Source organism: Pan troglodytes, chromosome 14, assembly GCF_028858775.2.
Source record: "Pan troglodytes isolate AG18354 chromosome 14, NHGRI_mPanTro3-v2.0_pri, whole genome shotgun sequence".
In the NCBI taxonomy this organism is placed as follows: domain Eukaryota; kingdom Metazoa; phylum Chordata; class Mammalia; order Primates; family Hominidae; genus Pan; species Pan troglodytes.
In genome coordinates, this window is record NC_072412.2 from 34,448,172 (window position 1) to 34,470,944 (window position 22,773).

The 22,773-nt window shown below is 35.1% G+C and overlaps 1 protein-coding gene across 11 annotated transcripts in view; it reads left to right on the forward strand.

Moving 5' to 3' along the window:
• The window catches only part of NBEA (neurobeachin), a 708,564-nt gene that overhangs the window by 367,490 nt on the left and 318,301 nt on the right, over positions 1 to 22,773 (forward strand). For all 11 annotated transcript variants that reach the window (XM_016925167.4, XM_054664886.2, XM_054664889.2 and 8 more), the window contains one exon: positions 20,131 to 20,239. In XM_016925167.4, coding sequence (XP_016780656.1) covers positions 20,131 to 20,239 — 109 coding nt within the window. The remainder of the gene's footprint in view (positions 1 to 20,130; positions 20,240 to 22,773) is intronic.

A 22,773-nucleotide genomic window follows, 5' to 3' on the forward strand; every position in this document is an offset into this window, starting at 1 on the left:
GATATTTTATACATGCTTTTATCCCATTTGTGTGCACATATAACATTTTTACAACTTTTTCATATGGCTTAATATGAAATATTTAAAAATTCACTTTATTTGGGTTGTTAGAATATCAGTCTTTAATTTGTCCTTATGGGAATGAAGATAAAAATCTTTAAGTAGAAATTATTATAAATGTTTATCCTACTTAACAGCTACACTCATGAATACAATTCATCAATCATAGCTGGAGAAAGCAATTGTGCAGTTGTCTACAATTAACAGGACAAAAACAGTTGATGAATGTGCATCTGAATTAAAGTACTCCCTGGGACTGGCTGAAATTATACACTGGACCATTTAAAGGAATCCAACAAAGGATCTTTATAATTAAAACAAAGCAAGGTTAATGGGATGTAAAATTGCCTGTAATATCTTGGCAATAATGATTGGAATTTGAATTATTAAAATATGCATTGAAGAATAAGGCAAATAGGAAGTACTTATTTAAAATACAGAATTTGAGTGATCTTTTTAAATAAATTAATCATTTGCCTGAAATAAACCTTTGTCACTCTTTTAAAGGAATATAGAATTTAATTTTTGAATATTCATCAGAAAAGAACAGATCATATTTATGTTTAGCACTGAATTTAGGCTAGAGCTCTCAAGATTCTGATTTTTTGTTTTGTCCTTTAGAATAGGGGAAAATATACACCATGCATTTCTTAGGTTTTTAAGAGGAGAAGCATATTGCATCCAAGTATAATTTTTTAGTGATTGTATGGCACCAATTTGAATGTATTCTTTAATTTAACAAATGCTAGTTAATATTTTAACCAACAAGCATTGGTTTGCTTGAGTTTATTTCTCTTATGTCTTTGATTTGGCAAAAACTGTATTTAAAAATAAAACAAACCAAAAAAAACTTCCAAATCTGTAAAATAAGAAACTATTTCCTAAAGTAGATATTCTGGTTTAATTTGGAGCCAATAATCTCTGGAAGCTACTGGAAAACAGAAGTTTCTTTTCCATGTGTTTTCTTACAAAATCTGACCTATGCCAGGTTTTCTTTAACATTCTTTTTTAATTATTATTATTTTCTAATATTATACTTTAAGTTCTAGATACAGGGGCAGAACATGCAGGTTTGTTACATAGGGTATACACGTGTCATGGTGGTTTACTGCACCCATCTACCCGTCATCCACATTAGGTATTTCTCCTAATGCTCTCCCTCCCCTAGTCATCCACCCCCCAACAGGCCCCAGTGTGTGATGTTCCCCTCCCTGAGTCCATGTGTTCTCATTGTCACCTCCCACTTATGAGTGAGAACATGCAGTGTTTGGTTTTCTGTTCCTGTGTTAGTTTGCTGAGAATTATGGTTCCCAGCTTCATCCATGTCCCTGCAAAGGACATGAACTCATCTTTACTTATGGCTGCATAGTATTCCATGGTGTATATATGCCACATTTTCTTTATACAGTCTATCATTGATGGGCATTTAGGTTAGTTCCAAGTCTTTGCTATTGTCAACAGTGCTGCAGTAAACATATGTGTGCATGTGTGTTTATAGTAGAATGATTTATAATCCTTTGGGTATATACCCAGTAATGAGATTGCTGGGTCAAATGGTATTTCTGGTTCTAGATCCTTGAGGAATTGCCACACTGTCTTCCACAGTGGTCGAACTAATTTACACTCCCACCAACAGTGTAACAGCGCCCCTATTTCTCCATATCCTCTCCAGGATCTGTTGTTTCCTGACTTTTAAATGATCACCATTCTAAATGGTGTGAGATGGTATCTCATTGTGATTTTGATTTGCATTTCTCTAATGACGAGTGATGATGAGTTTTTTTTCATATACTTGTTGGCCACATAAATGACATCCTTTGAGAAGTATCTGTTCATATCCTTCGCCCTCTTTTTGATGGGTTTTTTTGTTTTATTTCTTGTAAATTTGTTTAAGTTCCTTGTAGATTCTGGATATTAGCTCTTTGTCAGATGGATAGATTGCAAAAATTTTCTCCCATTCTGTAGGTTGCCTGTTCCCTGTGATGATAGTTTCTTTTGCTGTGCAGAAGCTCATTAGTTTCCTTAGATCCCATTTGTCAATTTTGGCTTTTGTTGCCATTGCTTTTGGTGTTTTAGTCGTGAAGTCTTTGCCCATGCCTATGTCCTGAAAGGCATTGCCTATGTTTTCTTCTAGGGTTTTTATGGTTTTACGTTTAAGTCTTTAATCCATCTTGAGTTAATTTTTGTATAAGGTGTAAGGAAGGGATCCAGTTTCAGCTTTCTACATATGGTTAGCCAGTTTTCCCAGCACCATTTATTAAATAGGGAATCCTTTCCCCATTTCTTGTTTTTGTCAGATTTGTCAAAGATCAGATAGTTGTAGATATGCGGCATTATTTCTGAGGGCTCTGTTCTGTTCCATTGTTCTATGTCTCTGTTTTGGTACCAGTACCATGCTGTTTTGGTTACTGTAGCCTTGTAGTATAGTTTGAAGTCAGGTAGCATGATGCCTCCAGCATTGTTCTTTTTGCTTAGGATTGTCTTGGCTATACTGGCTCTTTTTCGGTTCCATATTAAATTGAAAGTAGTTTTTTCTAATTATGTGAAGAAAGTTAATGGTAGCTTGATGGGGATAGCACTGAATCTATAAATTACTTTGGGCAGTATGGCCATTTTCACAATATTGATTCTTCCTATCCATGAGCATGGAGTGTCTTTCCATTTGTTTGTGTTCTCTCTTATTTCCTTGAGCAGTGGTTTGTAGTTCTCCTTGAAGAGGTCCTTCACATCCCTTGTGAGTTGTATTCCTAGGTATTATCTTAGTAGCAGTGGTGAATGGGAGTTCACTCATGATTTGGCTCTCTGTTTGTCTATTACTGGTGTATAGGAATGCTTGTGATTTTTGCACATTGATTTTGTATCCTGAGACTTTGCTGAAGTTGCTTATCAGCTTAAGGAGATTTGGGGCTGAGACGATGGAGTTTTCTAAATATATAATCATGTCATCTGCAAATAGAAACGATTTGACTTTCTCTCTTCCTATTTGAATACCCTTTATTTCTTTCTCTTGCCCGATTGCCCCGGCCAGAACTTCTGATACTATGTTGAAGAGGAGTGGTGAGAGAGGGCATCCTTGTCTTGTGCTGGTTTTCAAAGGAAATGCTTCCAGTTTTTGCTCATTCGGTATGATACTGGCTGTGGGTTTGTCATAAATAGCTCTTATTATTTTGAGATACATTCCATCAATACCTAGTTTGTTGAGAGTTTTTTGCTTGAAGGGGTGTTGAATTTTATCAAAGGTCTTTTTGACATCTATTGAGATAATCATGTGGTTTTTGTCATTGTTTCTGTTTATGTGATGGATTACATTTATTGATTTGCATGTGTTGAACCAGCATTGCATCCCAGGGATGAAACCAACTTGATCGTGGTGGATAAGCTTTTTGATGTGCTGCTGGATTCCGTTTGCCAGTATGTTATTGAGGATTTTTGCATTGATGTTCCTCAGGGATATTGGCCTGAAATTTTCTTATTTTGTTGTGTCTCTGCCAGGTTTTGGTATCAGGATGATGTTGGCCTCATAAAATGAGTTAGGGAGGAGTCCCTCTTTTTCTACTGTTTGGAATAGTTTCAGAAGGAATGGTACCAGCTCCTCTTTGTACCTCTGGTAGAATTCGGCTGTGAATCCGTCTGGTCCTGGGCTTTTTTTGTTGTTGTTGGTAGGCTATTACGGCTTCAATTTCAGAACTTGTTATTGGTCTATTCAGGGATTCGACTTCTTCCTGGTTTAGTCTTGGGAGGGTGTATGTGTCCAGGAATTTATCCATTTCTTGTAGATTTTCTAGTTTATTTGCGTAGAGGTGTTTATAGTATTCTCTGATGGTAGTTCGTATTTCTGTGGGATCAGTGTGATATCCTCTTTATCATTTTTTACTGTGTCTATTTGATTCTTCTCTGTTTTCTTTTTTATTATTCTGCCTAGAGGTCTGTCTATTTTGTTAATCTTTTCAAAAACCAGCTCCTGGATTCATTGATTTTTTTGAAGGGTTTTTTGTGTCTCTATCTCCTACAGTTCTGCTCTAATCTTATTTATTTCTTGTCTTCTGCTAGTTTTTGAATTTGTTTGCTTTCGCTTCTTTAGTTCTTTCAATTGTGATGTTAGGGCATTGATTTTAGATCTTTCCCGCTTTCCATTGTGCGCATTTAGTGCTATAAATTTCCCTCTAAACACTGCTTTAGCTGTGTCCCAGAGATTCTGGTACATTGTGTCTTTGTTCTCATTGGTTTCAAAGAATTATTTATTTCAGCCTTCATTTCGTTATTTACCTGGTAGTCATTCAGGAGCAGGTTTTTCAGTTTCCATGTAGTCGTGTGGTTTTAAGTAAGTTTCTTAATCCTGAGTTCTAATTTGATTGCACTGTGGTCTGAGAGACTGTTATGATATCCATTCTTTTGCATTGGCTGAGGAGTATTTTACTTCCAATTATGCAGTAAATTTTAGAATAAGTGCAGTGTGGTGCTGAGAAAAATATATATTCTATTCATTTGGGTTGGAGAGTTCTGTAGATGTCTATTAGGTCCACTTGGTCCAGAGCTGAATTTAAGTCCTGAACATCCTTGTTAATTTTCTCTCATTGATATGTCTGATATTGACAGTGGGGTGTTAAAGTCTCCCACTATTATTGCGTAGGAGTCTAAGTCTCTTTGTAAGTCTCTAAGAACTTACTTTATGAATCTGGGTGCTCCTGTATTGGGTGCATATATGTTTAGGATAGTTAGCTTTTCTTGTTGCATTGATCCCTTTACCATTACATAATGCCCTTCTTTGTCTCTTTTGGTCTTTGTTGGCTTGAAGTCTGTTTTATCAGGGGCTACGATTGCAACCCCTGCTTTCTTTTTGCTTTCCATTTGCTTGGTAAATAATCCCCCATCCCTTTATTTTGAGTCTATGTGTGACTTTGCATGTATGATGGGTCTCCTGAGTACAGCACACTGATGGGTCATGACTCTTTATCAACTTTGCCAGTCTATGTCTTTTAATTGGGGCATTTAGCCCATTTAACATTTAAGGTTAATATTGTTATGTGTGAATTTGATCCTGTCGTTATGATGCTAGCTGGTTAATTTGCCCGTTAGTTGATGCTGTTTCTTCATAGTGTCAATGGACTTTACAATTTGGTATATTTTTTGCAGTGGCTGGTACCAGTTTTTCTTTTCCATATTTACTGTTTCCTTCAGGAGCTCTTGCAAGGCAGACCTGGTGGTGACAAAATCTCTCAGCATTTGCTTTTCTGTAAAGGATTTTATTTCTCCTTTGCTTATGAAGCTGAGTTCAACTGGATATGAAATTCTGAGTTGAAAATTCTTTACTTTAAGAATGTTGAATATTTGCCTCCACTCTCTTCTGGCTTGTAGGGTTTCTGCTGAGAGATCCACTGTTAGTCTGATGGGCTTCCCTTTGGGGTAACCTGACCTTTCTCCCTGGCTGCCCTTAACATTTTTTCCTTCATTTCAACCTTGGTGAATCTGAAGTTTATGTGTCCTGGGGTTGCTCTTCTCGAGGAGTATCTTTGTGATGTTCTCTGTATTTCCTGAATTTGAATATTGGCCTGTCTTGCTAGGTTGGGGAATTTCTCCTGGATAATATCCTGAAGAGTGTTTTCTAACTTGGTTCCGTTTTCCCCATCACTTTCAGGTACACCAGTCAAACGTAGGTTTGGTCTTTTCACATAGTCCCACATTTTCTTGGAGGCTTTGTTCACTGCTTTTAATTCTTTTTCTCTAATCTTGTCTTCACACTTTATTTCATTAAGTTGATCTTCAATCTCTCATATCCTTCTGCTTGATGTATTCGGCTATTGATACTTGTGTATGCTTCATGAAGTTCTCGTGTTGTGTTTTTCAGCTCTGTCAGGTCATTTGTGTTCTTCCCTAAACCGGTTATTCTAGTTAGCAATTCCTCCAACGTTTTTTCAAGATTCTTAGCTTCCTTGCATTGGGTTAGAAAATGCTGCTTTAGCTTGGAGGAGTTTGTTATTGCCCAGCTTCTGAAGCCTGCTTCTGTCAATTTGTCAAACTCATTCTCCATCCAGTTTTGTTCCCCTGCTGGCGAGGAGCTGTGATCCTTTGGAGAAGAGGCATTCTGGTTTTTGGAATTTTCAGCCTTTTTCAGCTGGTTTTTCCTCATCTTCGTGGATTTATCTACCTTTGGTCTTTAATGTTGTTGACCTTCGGTTGGGGTTTTTGAGTGGGCGTCCTTTTTGTTGATGTGGATGCTATTCCTTTCTGTTTGTTAGTTTTCCTTCTAAGAGTCAGACTTCTCTGCTGTGGGTCTGCTGGAGTTTGCTGGAGGTCCACTCCAGTCCCTGTTTGCCTGGGTATCACCAGCAGAGGCTGCAGAACAGCAAAGATTACTGCCTGTTCCTTCCTCTGGAAGCTTTTTCCCAGTGTGGCACCTGCCATATGCCAGCTGGAGCTCTCCTGTATGAGGTGTCTCTTGACCCCTGCTGGGAGGTGTTTCCTTCAGTCAGGAAGCATGGTGGTCAGGGACGCACATGAGGAGGCAGTCTGTCCCTTAGCAGAGCTGGAGCACTGTGCTTGGAGATCTGCTGCTCTTTTCAGAGCCAGTGGTCAGGAACATTTAAGTCTGCTGAAGCTGCACCCACAGCCGCCCCTCCCCCGAGGTGCTCTGTCCCAGGAAGATGGGAGTTTTATCTATAAGCCCCTGACTGGGGCTGCTGCCTTTCTTTCAGAGATACTCTGCCCAGAGATGAAGAATCTAGAGAGGCAGTCTGGCTACAGTGGCTTTGCTGAGCTGTGGAGGGCTCCGCCCAGTTGAAACTTCCCAGTGGCTTTGTTTACACTATGCAGGGAAAACCGCCTACTCAAGCCTCAGTAATGGTGGACACCCCTCCCTCCACCAAGCTGGAGGGTCCCAGGTCAACTTCAGCTGGCAGCGAGAATTTCAAGCCAGTGGATCTTAGCTTTGCTGAGCTCTGTTGGGGTGGGATCTGATGAGCTAGACCACCTGGCTTCCTGGCTTCAGCCCCCTTTGCAGGGGAGTGAACGGTTCTGTCTCGCTGGCATTCCAGGCACCACTGGGATGTGAAAAAAACCTCCTGTGTCTGCCCAAACGGCTGCCCAGTTTTGTGCTTGAAACCCAGGGCCCTGGTGATGTGGGCACCCAAGAAAATCTCCTGGTCTGTGGGTTGCAAAGACTGTGGGAAAAGTGTAGTATCTGGGCTGGAGTCCACCGTTCCCCATGGCACAGTCCCTCACGGCTTCCCTTGGCTAGGGTAGGGAGTTCCCTGACCCCTTGTGCTTCCCAGGTGAGGCGATGCCCCACCCTGCTTCAGCTCACCCACCGTGGACTGCACCCACTGTCTAACCAGTCCAATCACCCTCTGCCTAGTCATCCCAATGAGATGAGCTGGGTACCTCAGTTGGAAATGCAGAAATCTCCCGCCTTCTGGGTTTATCTCATTAGGAGCTGCAGACTGGATCTGTTCTTATTCGGCCATCTTGCCAGCCAACCCCCCATGCTCCTTTTTTGACACTCTTTTATTCACTTTATACATCTAATTAGTTAATAAACATACTGAGTTTCATATATGAAACATGACTTTTACACAACTACCTGCATACATCTTAAATAGTATTTCTGATTTATACATATAACCTCAGACATTGATGATAAATAAGATGTTATTTATCTAAAACTAAAGTCCCATTTAATAATGGTTAGATTTTAAGTAATAAGGAAATATATTTCAAAACTAATACAGGAACAGAAAACCAAATACTGCATATTATCTTTTGTAAGTGGGAGCTAAACAATGAAAACACATGATACTAGGAGGTAAATAGCAGACCCTGGGGCCTACATGAGGGTAGAAGGTGGGATAAAGGAGAGGATCAGAAAAGATACCTATTGGCTACAGTGCTTATTACGCAGGTGACAAAATTATCGATACACCAAACCCCTGTGACATGCAATTTGCCCATATAACAAACATGCCCATATACCCTTGAACCTAAAAGTTAAAAAGAAATAACAAGGGAAAGAAAATGCTACACTAAAAAATATTTAGTTAGTACAAAAGAAGGCAAGAAATGGAAGAAGAAATAAATAAGACATATTGAAAACAAATAGAAAAATGGCAGAAGTCCTTTCTTATCGATAAATCAGTAATTGCACTAAATGTAAGTGAAATGAACTTTCCAATTAAAACACTGAGAATTGAAGAGTGGATTTTATAAAAAGGATTCAACTGTAAGCTGTCTACAGGAAACAGATTAATAGATACAAATAGGTTGACAGAAAAATGATTTTAAAACGTATTCCATACAAATAGAACTCAAAAGAAGGGATGACTATGCTAATATCAGACAAACTATATTTTAATACAAAAATCATTACAGTGACAAAGACATTATATAATGTTAATTATGTAAATCCATCAATAAGATATCATAGTTTTAAAAATATATGCACTTAACAAGAGACCCCTAAAATATATCAAGCAAAAACATACAGAACTAAAGGGAGAAATAAATAATTCAAATATGTTACTTGGAGACTTTAGTATCCCATTTTGAATAATGGATAGAACACCTAGACTGAAACAACAGTATATGTCACCTAGACCTCCCAGCTGTCTTTAGAATATATCATTTAACAGTAGCAGGCACATGTTCTTCACAAGTGCACATGAAACATTCTGTAGGACAGACCATATGTGGCCAAAAAACAATTCTCAATAAATTTAAAAAGGTTGAAAGCATGCATTTTATCTTCTCCAACCACAATGGATTGGAATTTGAAATCAGTAAGAGAAGGAAATTTGAAAGATTCACAAATGTGTGGAAGTTAAACAGGAAACTACTAAATAACCAATGGGTTAAAGGATAAATTACAAGAGAAATGACATAATACTTTGAAGAGAATGAAAAAAAATCAAAACTCATGGGATGCATTTAAAGTAGGGCTCAGAAGGAAATTTATAACTATAAGTAACTACTTTTAAAAAGGGGAAATAAGAAAACATTAACATAACCTCCCCGCCCCCAACAGGACAAACTAGAAGAAGAGGAGCAAATTATTTCCAAAACAGGCTGAAGAAGGAAAAAAATAGCAATTAAAGTATAAATAAAGCAGAGAATTTGAAAGTAATAAAGCTTAATAAAACCAAAAGTTGATCCTTTAAAAAGACCAACAAAATTGAAAAAACTTTAGCTAGAAAAAAAAGAAAGAAGACTCAAATCACTAAAATCGGGAATGAAAGTAGGAACATTATTAATGACCTTAACAAAAGAAAAAAGATTATAAGGGAATACTTACTATAAGCCATTGTGTCAATACTAGAAAACTCTACATATGAAATGGAAAAATTTCTGGAAACATAACTAACACTAAACTAAAACTGACTGAATATGAAATAGAAAATCTGAGTATTGCTATAACAGTAAGGAGTTTGAGTTAGTAATTTAGCAAAACTTCCAACAAAGAAAAATTCATTACCAGATGTTTTCCCTGGTAATGTTATCAAACATTTGAGACGAAAGAGAATCAACAGCAGTCCTTCTCAAACTCTCCCAAAACATAGATGAGGATGAAACACTAACTCATTTTATGAGGCGAGTATTACCCTTAATGGTAGCAAACCCAGATAAAGTCGTTTGAAAAGTAACAAACCGGTATCTACCACGCTATTAAGTAAAGGTTAATAAAACTACAAATCTTATGACTATGGATGCAAAAATCCTGAACAAAATACTGGCAGATCTACTTCAGCAATATGTAAGAAAGGATTATATACCTTGATTAAATGGGATTTATTCCAGGAATTTATAGTTGGTTTAACACATGAAAATCAATCAACGTAATACACCATATTGCTGAAACGACTGGGAGAAAAACACATGATCACATCTTAATAGATAAAATCATTTGACAAAATTTAATACTGTTTAATGATAAAAATACTCAACATATTAGGAAAGGAAGGAAGCTTTCTCAGTCTGATAAGTGAGATTTACAAAACAAAACAAAGAACCCCGCAATGAAGTCATGCTTATTTATGAAAGACTGAATGTATTCACCCTAAGGGAAGAAGACAACAATGCCCACTAATACTAGTGCTATTCAACATTATACTGCAGGTTCTAGCTAGGGTAGTTAATTAAGAAAACAAAATAAAAACTGTCTAAATTGAAAACGAAGAAATAAAACTCTCTATTTGTAGAAGGTAGGACTTATATATAGCAAACCTTAAAGAAACTACCAAAAAAAAAAAAAAAGGATCTGTTAGAGCTAATAAACAAATTCAGCAAAATGGAAGGATATGAGACCAATATACAAAGATCAATTGCATTTCTATACACCAACAATGAACCATCTGAAAATAAAATTAAGAAGATGGTTCCATTAACAATAAAGTCAAAAATAATAAAATGTAACAATGATATTAAGTAATGCTCAACATCAGTAGTCATTATGGAAATGCAAATCAAAAGTACAATGGGCTACCACTGCATAACCATTTGGATGGGCACTGTAGTAGTCTATTCTTGCATTGCTATAAAGAAATACCTGAGACTGGGTAATTTATAAAGAAAAGAGGTTTAATTGGCTCTTCTGCAGGCTGTAAAGGAAGCATAATGCTGACATCTGCTTGGCTTCTGGGAGGCCTCAGGAAACAAACAAACAATCGTGGCGGAAGGTGAAGTGGGGGCAGGCATGTCTTACATGGCAGAAGCAGGAGCAAGAGAGAGGTGGGAGGTGTTACACACTTTTAACAACCAAAGTTCATGAGATCTCACACTCTATCATGAGAACAGCAGCAAGGGGATATTTCTAAACCATTCATGAGAAACCACAACCATGATCCAGTCACTTCCCACCAAGCCCCACCTCCACCACTGGAAATTACACTTCAACATACAATTTGGGTGCGAACACAGATCCAAACCATATTAGGCACTATTAAAAAATTAGAAAATAATGAGTGTTAGTAAGGACATGGAGAAACTGAAACACTTGTACATTGTTGGTGGGATCGTAAATTGGAGTAGTCACTATAGAAAACAGTATTGCAGATCCTAAGAAATTTAAAAATAGAATTGCCGTATTATCCAGCTATTCCACTGCTGCTTATGTTGCCAAAAGATTTAAAAGCAGGGACTCTAAGTAGTATTTGTGCACCTATGTTCATAGCTGCATTATTTGCAGTACTTAAAAGGTTAAAGCAACCAAAACGCCCATTGACAAGTGAAGCATAAACAGAGCTCTTTATACATACAATGGGATATTATTCAGCCTTAAAAAGGAATGAAATTCTAACACATTCTGCAACATGGATGCTAAATAAAATAAGCCAGTAATAAAAGGACAAATACTGCATGATTCCACTTGTATGAGGTACCCAGAGTAGTGAAACTCACAGAGACAAAGTGGGATGATGGTGGCCAAGGGCTGAGGATGGAGGAGCAGGTAATGGGGAATTATTAATATTTCTAAATAGGTAAAGAATTTAGATTTTACAAAATGAAACAAGTTCTGTTAATGGATATTAGTGATAGTAGCAAAACAATGAAAATGTGTTTAGTAGCACTTAACTGTACAATTAAATGCTGTAAATTTTGTATTATATGTATTGTATTACAATTAAACTTTTTTAAAAAAAGGAATAAATTTAGCCAAAGAATGTCAACACTTGTTCATCAAAAACCACAACATTATTGAATTTCTTTCAAACATTGTTGAAAGAAATTAAAGGGGGTATAAATAAGTGGAAATACCTCCCAGGTTTAAATGGATTGGAAAAGTTAATAATTTTAAGATAACAGTACTTTTCAAATTTATATATAAGGTCAATGCATTCTATCAAAATTTTAGCTGTCTTTTTTCAGAAATGGAAAAGCTGATTCTAAAATAATACGGAATTGCAAGAGACATAGGATAACCAGACCTATATTAAAAGAATAAATTTGGAGGACTTATACTTCTTAATTTCAAAACTTAATACAAAGCTACAGTGATCAAAACAGTGTGGTGCTAGTTAAAGACAGTGTTACAGACAAATTTAATAGAATTGAGAGTCCACAAAGAAACCCATATACTTATGGTCAATTTATTTTCAACAAGGTTGCCAAGACTTTTCAAAATGACTGTCCTTACCATTGTTGAAAAGACAGTCATTTCAACAATGGTGCTGGAACAACTGGATATCAACAGGCCAAAGAACAAATCTAGTCTCCAACCTTACACTCTATGAAAAAATTAATTCAAAATGCATGAAAGACCCAAATGTGAGAACTATAACTATTAGAAGGAAACATAGTTAAAAATCTTCATGACCTTGAATTACCCAATGGTTTTCATAGATATGACACCAAAAGGACAAGCAAAAAAAAAGTAAATTGATAGTCATCAAAATTTAAAACTTGTGTGTCAAAAGACATTCATTTACAAGATAGTGAAAATATAACTGCAGAATTGAAATCAGTGTTTGCAAATCATGTGTCTAATAAAAGTCTAATCTCCAGAATATAAAAGTAACCCTTACAACTCAATAATAATAAGACAAATGGCCCAATTTAAAAATGAGTAGAAGATACAAGTAGACATTTCTCCAAAGAAGATATACAGATGGCCAATGGACACATGAAAAGACTCTCAGAAATGCAAATCAAAACCACAGTAAGATACCACTTCATATTCATTAGAATGGCTATAATGTTTAAAACAGACAACAGCAAGTGTTGGCCAGGATTCACAGAAATTGGAACCCTCACACTTTGTTGGTGAGAATGTAAAATAGTACAGCCACTGTGGAAAACAGTTTGGCTGTTACTCGACAAGTTAAACATAGAGTTACCATATAACCCAGAATTTCATCTGTAGATACATCCTCAAGAGAATTGAAAACATATGTTCACAAAAAACTATTCATAATAGCATAATTCCTAATTGCCTGTAAGTGGAAACAACCCAAATGTTCAACTGGTGAGTTGGTAAACAAACTATGATATATGCATAAAATGGGATATTGCTCACCAATAAAAAGGAATAAGGTACTCATACTTGACATGGATGAACCTGGAAAATATTGTGCTACCTGAAAGAAGCCAGACACATATTGTATGATTCCATTTAAATGAAATGTCTAGAATAGGAAAATCCATAGAAACAGAATGTAGAGTAGTACTTACCAGAAGAAAGGAGGAAGAGGAAATTGAAACTAACTACTACTAAGTATAAGGATTTTTGCAGAATGATAAAAAGGATCTAGACTTATATAGTTCGTGGTTGCACAAGATAGTGAGTATACTAAAACCCACTAAAGTGTACATTTTTAAATGGAGAGGATTTTGTTATGTGAAATATATCTCAATTTTAAAAATACTTTTTAAAAATTAGCATGAAATGAACATTTAGCGATAACCATAATTTTAGACAGTTTATCCCTGAGAGAACAGCAACTAAGAAACTTACAATGTATGCACGTCAGGACAACATAAGAAAATCTCATAATGACAAAACTATACAAGGAGAAAAGTATGCAAACAAATTGGTAAATTTGTGTACATCTACGTAGAAATTGTCTTTATAAAGGGCTAATGATATGTAATATGTGAGTTTGAACTGGACAATACTGGGCAATAGCTTGTAAGTTAGAAGGGATTATTACATAATATTGTTATAGAAGAGGCTTATGGTATTATTTAACTTCATACTTATTTAAGTTAACTATACCTGGTAAAAGCCCAAGCATAGCAATGAAAAGAATAGAATAAATACATTTCCAATCAGTAGGGAGTAAAAAAGATGGAATTAAAACTAAAGTTTCTATCCCCAACCCCTCCCCACCCCAATAAAAAGCATTAAAAAACTGGGACCAATGGAAGATTTTTAAAGTATTGGGCTGGAATTAAATACGTTATATATCAATAAGCACAATAAATATAAAAGGACTATGATTTCCAATTAAAAACCAAATTTCTCAGATATGATTAAAACTCCAGGTGAGTTCCATTTATTAAAGGCATACCTAAAGCCAAAAGAATGCTGAAGGTAAAAAGATAGAAAAATATATCCTGGGCACTAATCAAAAAACTAAGCTGACATAGCTATATTGATATTTTAAGAAATATTTCAAGGGAAAAATTGTTAGTGAAGAACTAAGTTGTATGGGTAAGAAAAGTTGAATTTTCTTAAGTAAGATGCTACCATCCTAAATTCGTGTATTTCAAATAAATAACCTCAAAATGTGTAAAGCAAAAATTGATGAAACATCAGGGAGAAAATGACAAATCTGCCATCTTTGTGGAAGATTTCAACACTCCTATCTCGTTATCAAAATATCCAGGAGACAAAAAAATTCAGTGAATATATACAAGATTTGAATAACATAATTAGCATTTGATACAATTGATATATAGAACTTTTCACCCAATCATAGAGAGTACATATTATTCTCAAGCAAACATGTAACGTGTGTAAAATCTGATCACATGGTTCAGGGGTCCCCAATCCCTGGGCCACAAGCTAGTACCAGTCCTTGGCCTGTTAGGAACCAGGCAGCACAGTAGCGGGTGAATGACTTGCAAGAGAGCAAAGCTTCATCTATATTTACAGCCACTTCCCATTGTTGGCATCACCGCCTGAGCTCCGCCTCCTGTCAGATCAGCGGCTACATTAGATTATCATAGGAGCATGGACCCTATTGTGAACTGTGCATGCAAGGGATATAGGTTGCATGCTCCTTATGAGAATCTAATGGCTGATAATCTGTCACTATCTCCCATCACCCCCAGATGGGAACATTTAGTCACAGGAAAACAAGCTCAGGGCTCCCACTGATTCTACATTATGGTGAGTTGTATAATTATTTCATTATATATTACAATGTAATAATAATAGGAATAAAGTACACAATAAATGTACTTGAATCATCTCGAAACCATCCCCTTCCACCCACACTGGCCCGTGGAAAAATTGTCGTCCATGAAACTAGTCCCTGGTGCCAAAAAGGTTGGGAACTGATGACATAGTTAGATCATAACACAAGTCTTATCAGATTTTAAGAATTAGTGTTATCAATACCATGATATCTGACCAGTGTAAATTTATATTTGAAGGCGAGGACAAATAATTATATTAAAATATTCTCATTACTGCTGAAGAATTTTGAACACTTAACATATTTCAAAGAAACATAAAAAGTATTTAGACTAAACAATAATAGATATACTAAATACAAAAACTTGTAGAATGTAAGGAAAATGAAACATGAAGATAAATCTATTCGCGTAAAAGCTTATTACTTGAGAGAAAAGCCTAAAATTAATGAACTAAATCTCTAACTGCAAAAAAAAATGTCCAAGTTAGGAAAATAACAGAACCCCTTCACAAGTAGAAGAAAGCTAATAATAAAGAAGTTTAACAGAAATCAGCAAAATAGAAAAATAAGATACAGTGGAGATTAACAAAGATAAATGTTTATTCATTAACTAATAATAAATGAGCAAACTCTTCTAAGATTGATTAAGAACAAAATAAAACAACACAAATAGTGAACATACAGAATGAAAAGGAGACATAATTATAAACAAAACTAATTAGAAAAGAAAATGAGAGTGCTATCAAAACATTATACCATTAAAATTACAAATTTAAATGAAATGAGCAATGTCCTAGAAAATATACAGCTTCCTATAACTGAACAAGACGAAACAAAACCCTAAATAGTTCTTTAAGTATGAAAGGAAGTTAATCAGTAAAATTTCTTCCTGTAGAGAAAACTCTAAGCCCAAATAGTTTACAGGAATAGTCTACCAAATGTTCAACTAAAACTCTGTTCCAAACTTCCAAACTCCTAGAGATCAGAGACAGGGAATGTTCCAGATTGTTCATTGAGGACTGTGTAATCTTAATTATAAGAGCAAACAAGGAAAATCACATGCCAATCTCCCTTACGAATATAGATCTGTAAGTTCTAATTAAAATATTAGCAGAACTCAATTCAACTGTGTATAAAAAGATAACATGTGTATGTGGGGCAAACTGGAAGACGGTGATGAGGGAAATTTATCCCATGAATGCAGGAGTTGTTCATCATTTTAAAAATTTCTAAAAATGTCATTCATTTATCACATTAAAAGTGAAAACTTTTATGATCATCTTAGTAGGTGCAGACATCCAGTAAAGGTCAGTAACGTTCATGATTAGAAAGAATACTCTTAGCAAATTAGGAATAGAAGAGAATTTTGAACTATTTTAATTTAAAAAACAATATCTACAGAAAACCTGCAGCTTTATTTATAAAACTCACAAGCAATCTGAACAACGTATTGCTTTGGCATATATACATATGTGAGATAAAATAATTTGTTAAGGAAGCAAGAGACTGATAAATACCAAGTGCAGCAGAGTGGTTTATTTATTTATTTATATATTTACATATACTATTATTTTTAAGTGAGTGAGCTTAGGATAGTAAAGACATTTGTGTCGCCTCTCAAAACCTGAGTTAAAAACAACTTGACTGTGAAAAAGACATATAGATTTTATCCTCAGTGAAAATTCATTTTGTTACTTTCCTTAGCAGTCTAGATGTAAGACTGAGAAAGGAGACCAGTGTGTTAACCCAGGGTCACACATCTTTAACTCCAGTACAGCAGGTAGATCAGGAATTAAGTGAAGGTGTTGGCAAGAGAGTGGTTAAAACATGGAATTGTGGGATCCCAGATGGATGCAAAAGGAAGTGAATTATTAAGCAGAAGAGAAAAGAGAGCAGCAAGGATAGGAGATCATGATCTGAGAGTAGACTTAAAGCATAAAGACTTGTGAAATGAAGCTACTTATGGCCATTGGATTTATTTGCTGAAGTAAGGGAGACTTGAAGATCTTTTGAGTTAATCAGTCAAAGAATTGTGAGCTGCTGTGATCAATGTTTTCCATGTGGATAATGGTGTCATTCAGAGTGGTGGCAAGAGTCATGGAAAGATACCTTCTCTTCGTGTAAATAAAACATCATAGATCAGTTGGCAGAACTCATATGTGCCCAAGATAGGGGAACAGACTGAAAAACTGATACAATTTCTTTGGTGTGTCTGAGGACAGGAGTCTTTTGTTACAAAGCCTCCACCCCCACAGCCATGCTGCTTTGCTTTTCTAATCCACTGCTTTGCTCCTGGGAATGATATGTATTAACCAGCCAGACCATGTGCCCTTCCCTTCCTGCTGTCTACTGTTAATCTATTTAAGTTTTGTAATTTGCACTAATTTGCACATATTAGATTTCTTCCTGGCTTTCTTCAGCCTTCAGCATGCACTAGACAAAGCCATTGAACGGAATATTCTAATATCACATCTCTTCTCTCTTTTGAAGCCTCTCTACAAAATGTAGGCTGATAATATGATCAAAAGTTAATAATCAGAGTTTACGTGATATTCTTTTTTAGCTTCTTTTAATTTTCCATTTCCCTCAGTGATTAAGACCGTATGTTTGTTTGCCCTCCAACGTCATTCACAGAGGAGTTTTTATCTTTTTTCCTAAGTATTGTCACATCTAACAGATTTCCATAACCTTTGCATTCTTTTAATAATTTGTGTTGTGGTTAACTTTTAGACTGAAAACTGGACAACTTTCCCATTAGAATGTGTCTATGTCCCCCTCAACAGATTGGAGAGATAGCTGCTCCATGCTTCTAGGAAATATCTGCAGCTATCCTGCTGCTATGCAAGATTTTACTGGTGCCGCTGTCATACTGTCAGAACCATTCCCACTGGTCCTAGAGTGACAGAGTAGTTATTTAACCTAAATCTCATCAAGGAGTGATTAAATCTATATCTGAGCAGACATGGATTTTAGACGGATTTCCGCTGAGAACTATCTTGAATTCAGTGTTGCTCAGTATTTACATTACCACCCTAAAATAAAGGAACCATTCACCTGTCGGTTTTTATGGAAGATGCCACAAAGATATTGCAAGTAATTTGGTGGGAAGATATTAAAACTTCATGTTTTGTAATTCAACCTTGATATTAGAAAGAACAAATAAATCCAATATAGTCACACTCACCTCAAAGACAGATGTAGGCTTTTAAAATTATATTTAAACAAGAAATTAGAAATATCAGAATACATAATGATATTTTGTTTCTTCTGCTTATATTTATGTATCAGTAAAGAAGAAAGTTTGCCACAGGTAGACATGATATAGTGAAGAATATAGGAGGAATTACTAGGACTTAGTATTTAGTAAGTACAGAAATTAAAACAAAGTTAAACCTATTTCCATCTGATTTATATTTATGAGAACTTGAGCAAAAAAAAGTTGATCTATTTCATTAATGAGCAGTGAAAAAAAGTAATGCTGTTATTGAAATAGTACTCCTGATTAAAATCCCCGGAAAGAAAAACTGGACAATGAAGGAATATGAGGATTAGAATGAAATTTAAAAAGGACATAGATAAAGGAACTGAAACCACTTCTTAAGCTTGCCCTTTAAGGAAAACCCAGAATGACTTGAAGGTAGCTTTTTAAATATTATTTTTTTAATATGCAGTAATTACTTATTGCAAAAAAAATTGAAGAAGACACAAAAAGGCCAAATCATTGTTTTTAATTGACACAGTGAAAAACAAAATGATATTCGTTATTATAATCAATATTATCTTCCCCTCCTCTTCCTCCTCCTCCTCTTCCTCCTCCATCTCCTCCATCATCATCATCATCATGTGGCTTAAACCAGTAATCAGTTTTTTTCTTTCTTATGGTTCTCATTGACTGGGCTCAGCTAAGCAGTTCTCTCTGGCTCCATGTGGAGTTGCCTGGGTCTGCAGTGTCCTGAATGTGACTTACTTTGGGCTGAGACCTCATCTAGGCCTGAGAGCCCAAGCAATTCTGTGCTCTTCAATGTGCTCCATGTGATGTAGGCTTCTCTCAGGCGAACAACAGACTCTAGAAGAGAGAGTTCAAAAAAAATCAAAAGCTGCCTGGCATCTTATGTCCTAGCCTCAGGAGTCACATAGCATCACTTCTGCTGTATTCTGTGGCTCACAGGAAGTCACAGGGCAAGTCCAGATCGACAAGGAGTAGAAAAAGTCTCCATTTTTTGATGACAAAGTCACACTGCAAAAGAGCATGTGGGATGGGAAATGTTGTTGCAGCCATCTTTGGAAGTAATCTCTGCCACATGTTATTAAAGAAGTTAGAAGAAGCTCCCTGTGTGTACATGTGAAAAGATGTCCAAGATACATTTCTATGTGAGAAAAGCTGGGTAAAGAACAGACTGTATAATGTACTAATAATTATCAGTGTTAGGAAGTGTGGGAAAAGAATATATTTGTATTTTTATTTATATATTTTAGAAGTCTCTGAAACACACCCAGGCATAAACAGTGGGTACCTGTTGAGGTTGAAAATTTGGTGACTAGGGGACATAGTGAGAGGCTTTTCACTGTAAAATGTTACTACACATTTTAAAAATAATTCGAATCTCCTAAATAAGTAACTTCTGTAGTTAAAAAAGTCAGCTATATGGTTGAACTTTAACTGTAGTTCCATATTAGAATTTGGAATCTCAGCATTTAAAAGAATTTTAGATGTCATTTAGTCCTATCATCTGCATTATTTAAAGTAAGAATCTACATGGTTTATCTGAAATTCAAATTTAACGGGGTACCCTATATTTTTAAAAATTTTATTGAGGTACAATATAAAAAAATAAAAATAAAGTAAGAATCTAGTCTGTTGATTTCCTAAAGTGTGGTCATTGAACTTATCTGTGAAAAATTACCTCTAAGATAGTGACTTCTGTTGTATAACCATTTGAAAACACTGCAACCAAAATTTTTTATTTTTGAGTAACCTATCTTAATTGAATTAACTGAATTGCTGATTAACAAGACACACTATTTAACAGAGGAGTTGGTGCAACAGTTTTATGACATCTTTCTATATTTCACATTTTAGTGAATCATAATTTAAAATATATTAATTTTATATCTAGCTTTATCTAAAACTTATGTATATTTGAAGTACTGAAATCTGATTATTGAAAAAAATTGGACTAACCAAAGCTATTAAGAATAATATTTCTAAAGGTATTTTTCTTTTTAGATTACTGTGCCATGCTATGAAGGACCATATAGTCCGTGTTGCAAATGAAGCTGAGTTTATTTTGAACAGACAAAGAGCCGAGGATGTACATAAACATGCAGAGTTTGAGGTAAGGTTTTGGGAGTAGACTAAATTCTGCCTTTCTGTTATAAGCCAAAAATCACCTATCTGTGACCTTACATAAGAAGGTTTTCTTAAAAGGAAAATTTCACTGAAGGCATTTCTGTTCCTGTTTTTTAAAAGCTTTAGTAAATGTCAGACAGAGTACTAATATATTTTCACCCCATTTACAGCATGAAAACATTCCTTCTGCCCTATATATGCCTAACCATTTGGTAGACTGAAGTTATTCTAACCTACTCAAGAGTAAATGCAAAAAATAATTTATAATGCAACAATTTTAGTTATTTTAAGCTAGCAGAGATTTACACACCAATAGGTAGATATGAGTATATGATACAGTTATATGAATAAACTCATATAAGATTCAAAAAATCTTTCAATTCTATGTTTTATACATAACAGTTATTTATTATTTCAGTTTATTCCATTTACAAGACAAAATAGGTCCCAGAAATATTTATGTGCCCTGGTGTTTGGCTTAGTTGGACTTGAAAGTAATACATGACCCACCAATTTATTCTCCTGATACAACAGGCTAACAAGTATGGTGTAGCTAGAAATCAGAGCCCACAATTCTAGTTTTGATGAGGTTTTTATCTCAGTAAAGCAGCTCTGTGAGTCATACAAGTTGATAGACTAGGTCTAGTGATCTCTGACCTAGCTGGCTGAAAAGCATGAGACAGGAAAATAGCCGCTGTTGCTTTCAAACACATGACCTTTGCTTCATTTGGTCAGAAGAGGCACAAGACAAGCAGCCACTTGTCTTGTGAAATTGCAACAACTGTATTCTGAGAAAGATACCAGATATTTTTAACTTCGATAAAAGTATAGTGATCTTTAAGTGTTTATCAAGGTGAAGTTTCATATTAGTAAATAAGATTTGGAATCTCAACTGAATTCCCTGCAGGATCAGTTTTGAGTCTCTTGTATTTCCACTAAGAAAATCAAGATAATTTGTGAGGATATAAGCAGATCAATATTTGTCATGTGAAAACATTTAAAATAGATTTTCAAGTGGCTAGATATTAGTTATGAGCTTTAACACGTTTAACCAAGGTGACATTAAGCCAAGGGCAGTGTTTCTCAACCTTTTTTGTTGTTGTTACTGATTCCCTAAGGAGTCCTTTTAGACATTTTGCCTAATTGGCCTCTCATCCCAAAGAAATTTTATAATACCACCCATAGGCTGTGTATCTGTTTTTGTACTTACATACATTTGTGTTTTATGTACTGAAATAACAATATTTTTATCCCCCACCCGACACACACCAATTTTTCACTCTTAGGAATGAGATTACTCTCGTTGTGGGTCATCTTCCCAAGGTGATAAGAGGTTTCCAAGGAAACATGAAGACTTAGTGTTTTTTAGATTTTATAAACATAAAATATAATATTAACGTAAATGTTATTTTGATTATATTGCCAATGTTATTTGATGATTGTACCTTATTTTTTTAACCTGAAATGTTTATATCTCTCCTTTTTGGGTTAGAGCTATTGATATGTGTGTGTGTGTGTGTGTGTGTGTGTGTGTGTAGTTTACACAAAGATATCCCTTTTAAATTGTAAAAGATTTTACAACTCATGACATTTTGCTAGAACTTTTTGAGGAATTTTTCTGTCCCCCATATCAGCCTATAATTAGGAAGAAAAGTATATTTGGTTTTAGATGGGTACTTCACAGTTAAGTTTTTTTAGTTAACTACTGTAATTGTTAAGGAAGAAAAATGAAAATTTAATTTTACTCTCCAATGAGCTAATGAAATATTAACCTCATTACTGAGGCAGATCATTGTACTAATTGGTGATTCCCTGTACAAAAAGATAAATTGGAAAATGAATTAATCCTTCTTAGATTACTGTAGGGTTATTTCTCCAGAAGAGATTACTTGTGGTAGTAGTGTATATCAATAGATAAATGAGAGGAATATGTTCAAGTACCTTCCATGAAATAGATTTTTGCATAGTAATGATGAATGTGAACTAGTTCTATTTATTTTATCAGATGTATGACACTTTTTTCTTCCTAGTTATATTACTTGTATTACACATTTATTAATGTTAAAAGTTATAGTCACACCACTCTGTATATTTATTGTAGTTTTCTGTATAAAAACTACAAGAAAAAGAATCAAATTTATAATTAAAGAAATATTTCTCTTTATGTTTACATTAAATATTTTTAATACAAAAAATGATCCATTGATAGCAGTGTTGCTAACAAATGTGAGAATGAATACATGTCAGATAGCGGACATGACAGCTGATAATTATGGGAAAAGGGAGGTAAGAATAAGGTAGTAGTTCTCATGAAACCCTTTGAACACATTACATTTTAAGAATATGGAGGGATCATAGAAAAAAATCTTGTCTCAGCTCCTCATTTACAAATATGAAACTGAGTACATTAAAATATATGGAATTTGCATATTTTGTGAATTAAAATCTAGGTCTACTGAATTCCTAAATGACTACATTTTCTTCTGTATCACATTACCATTCATGAAATGGAAAATATAA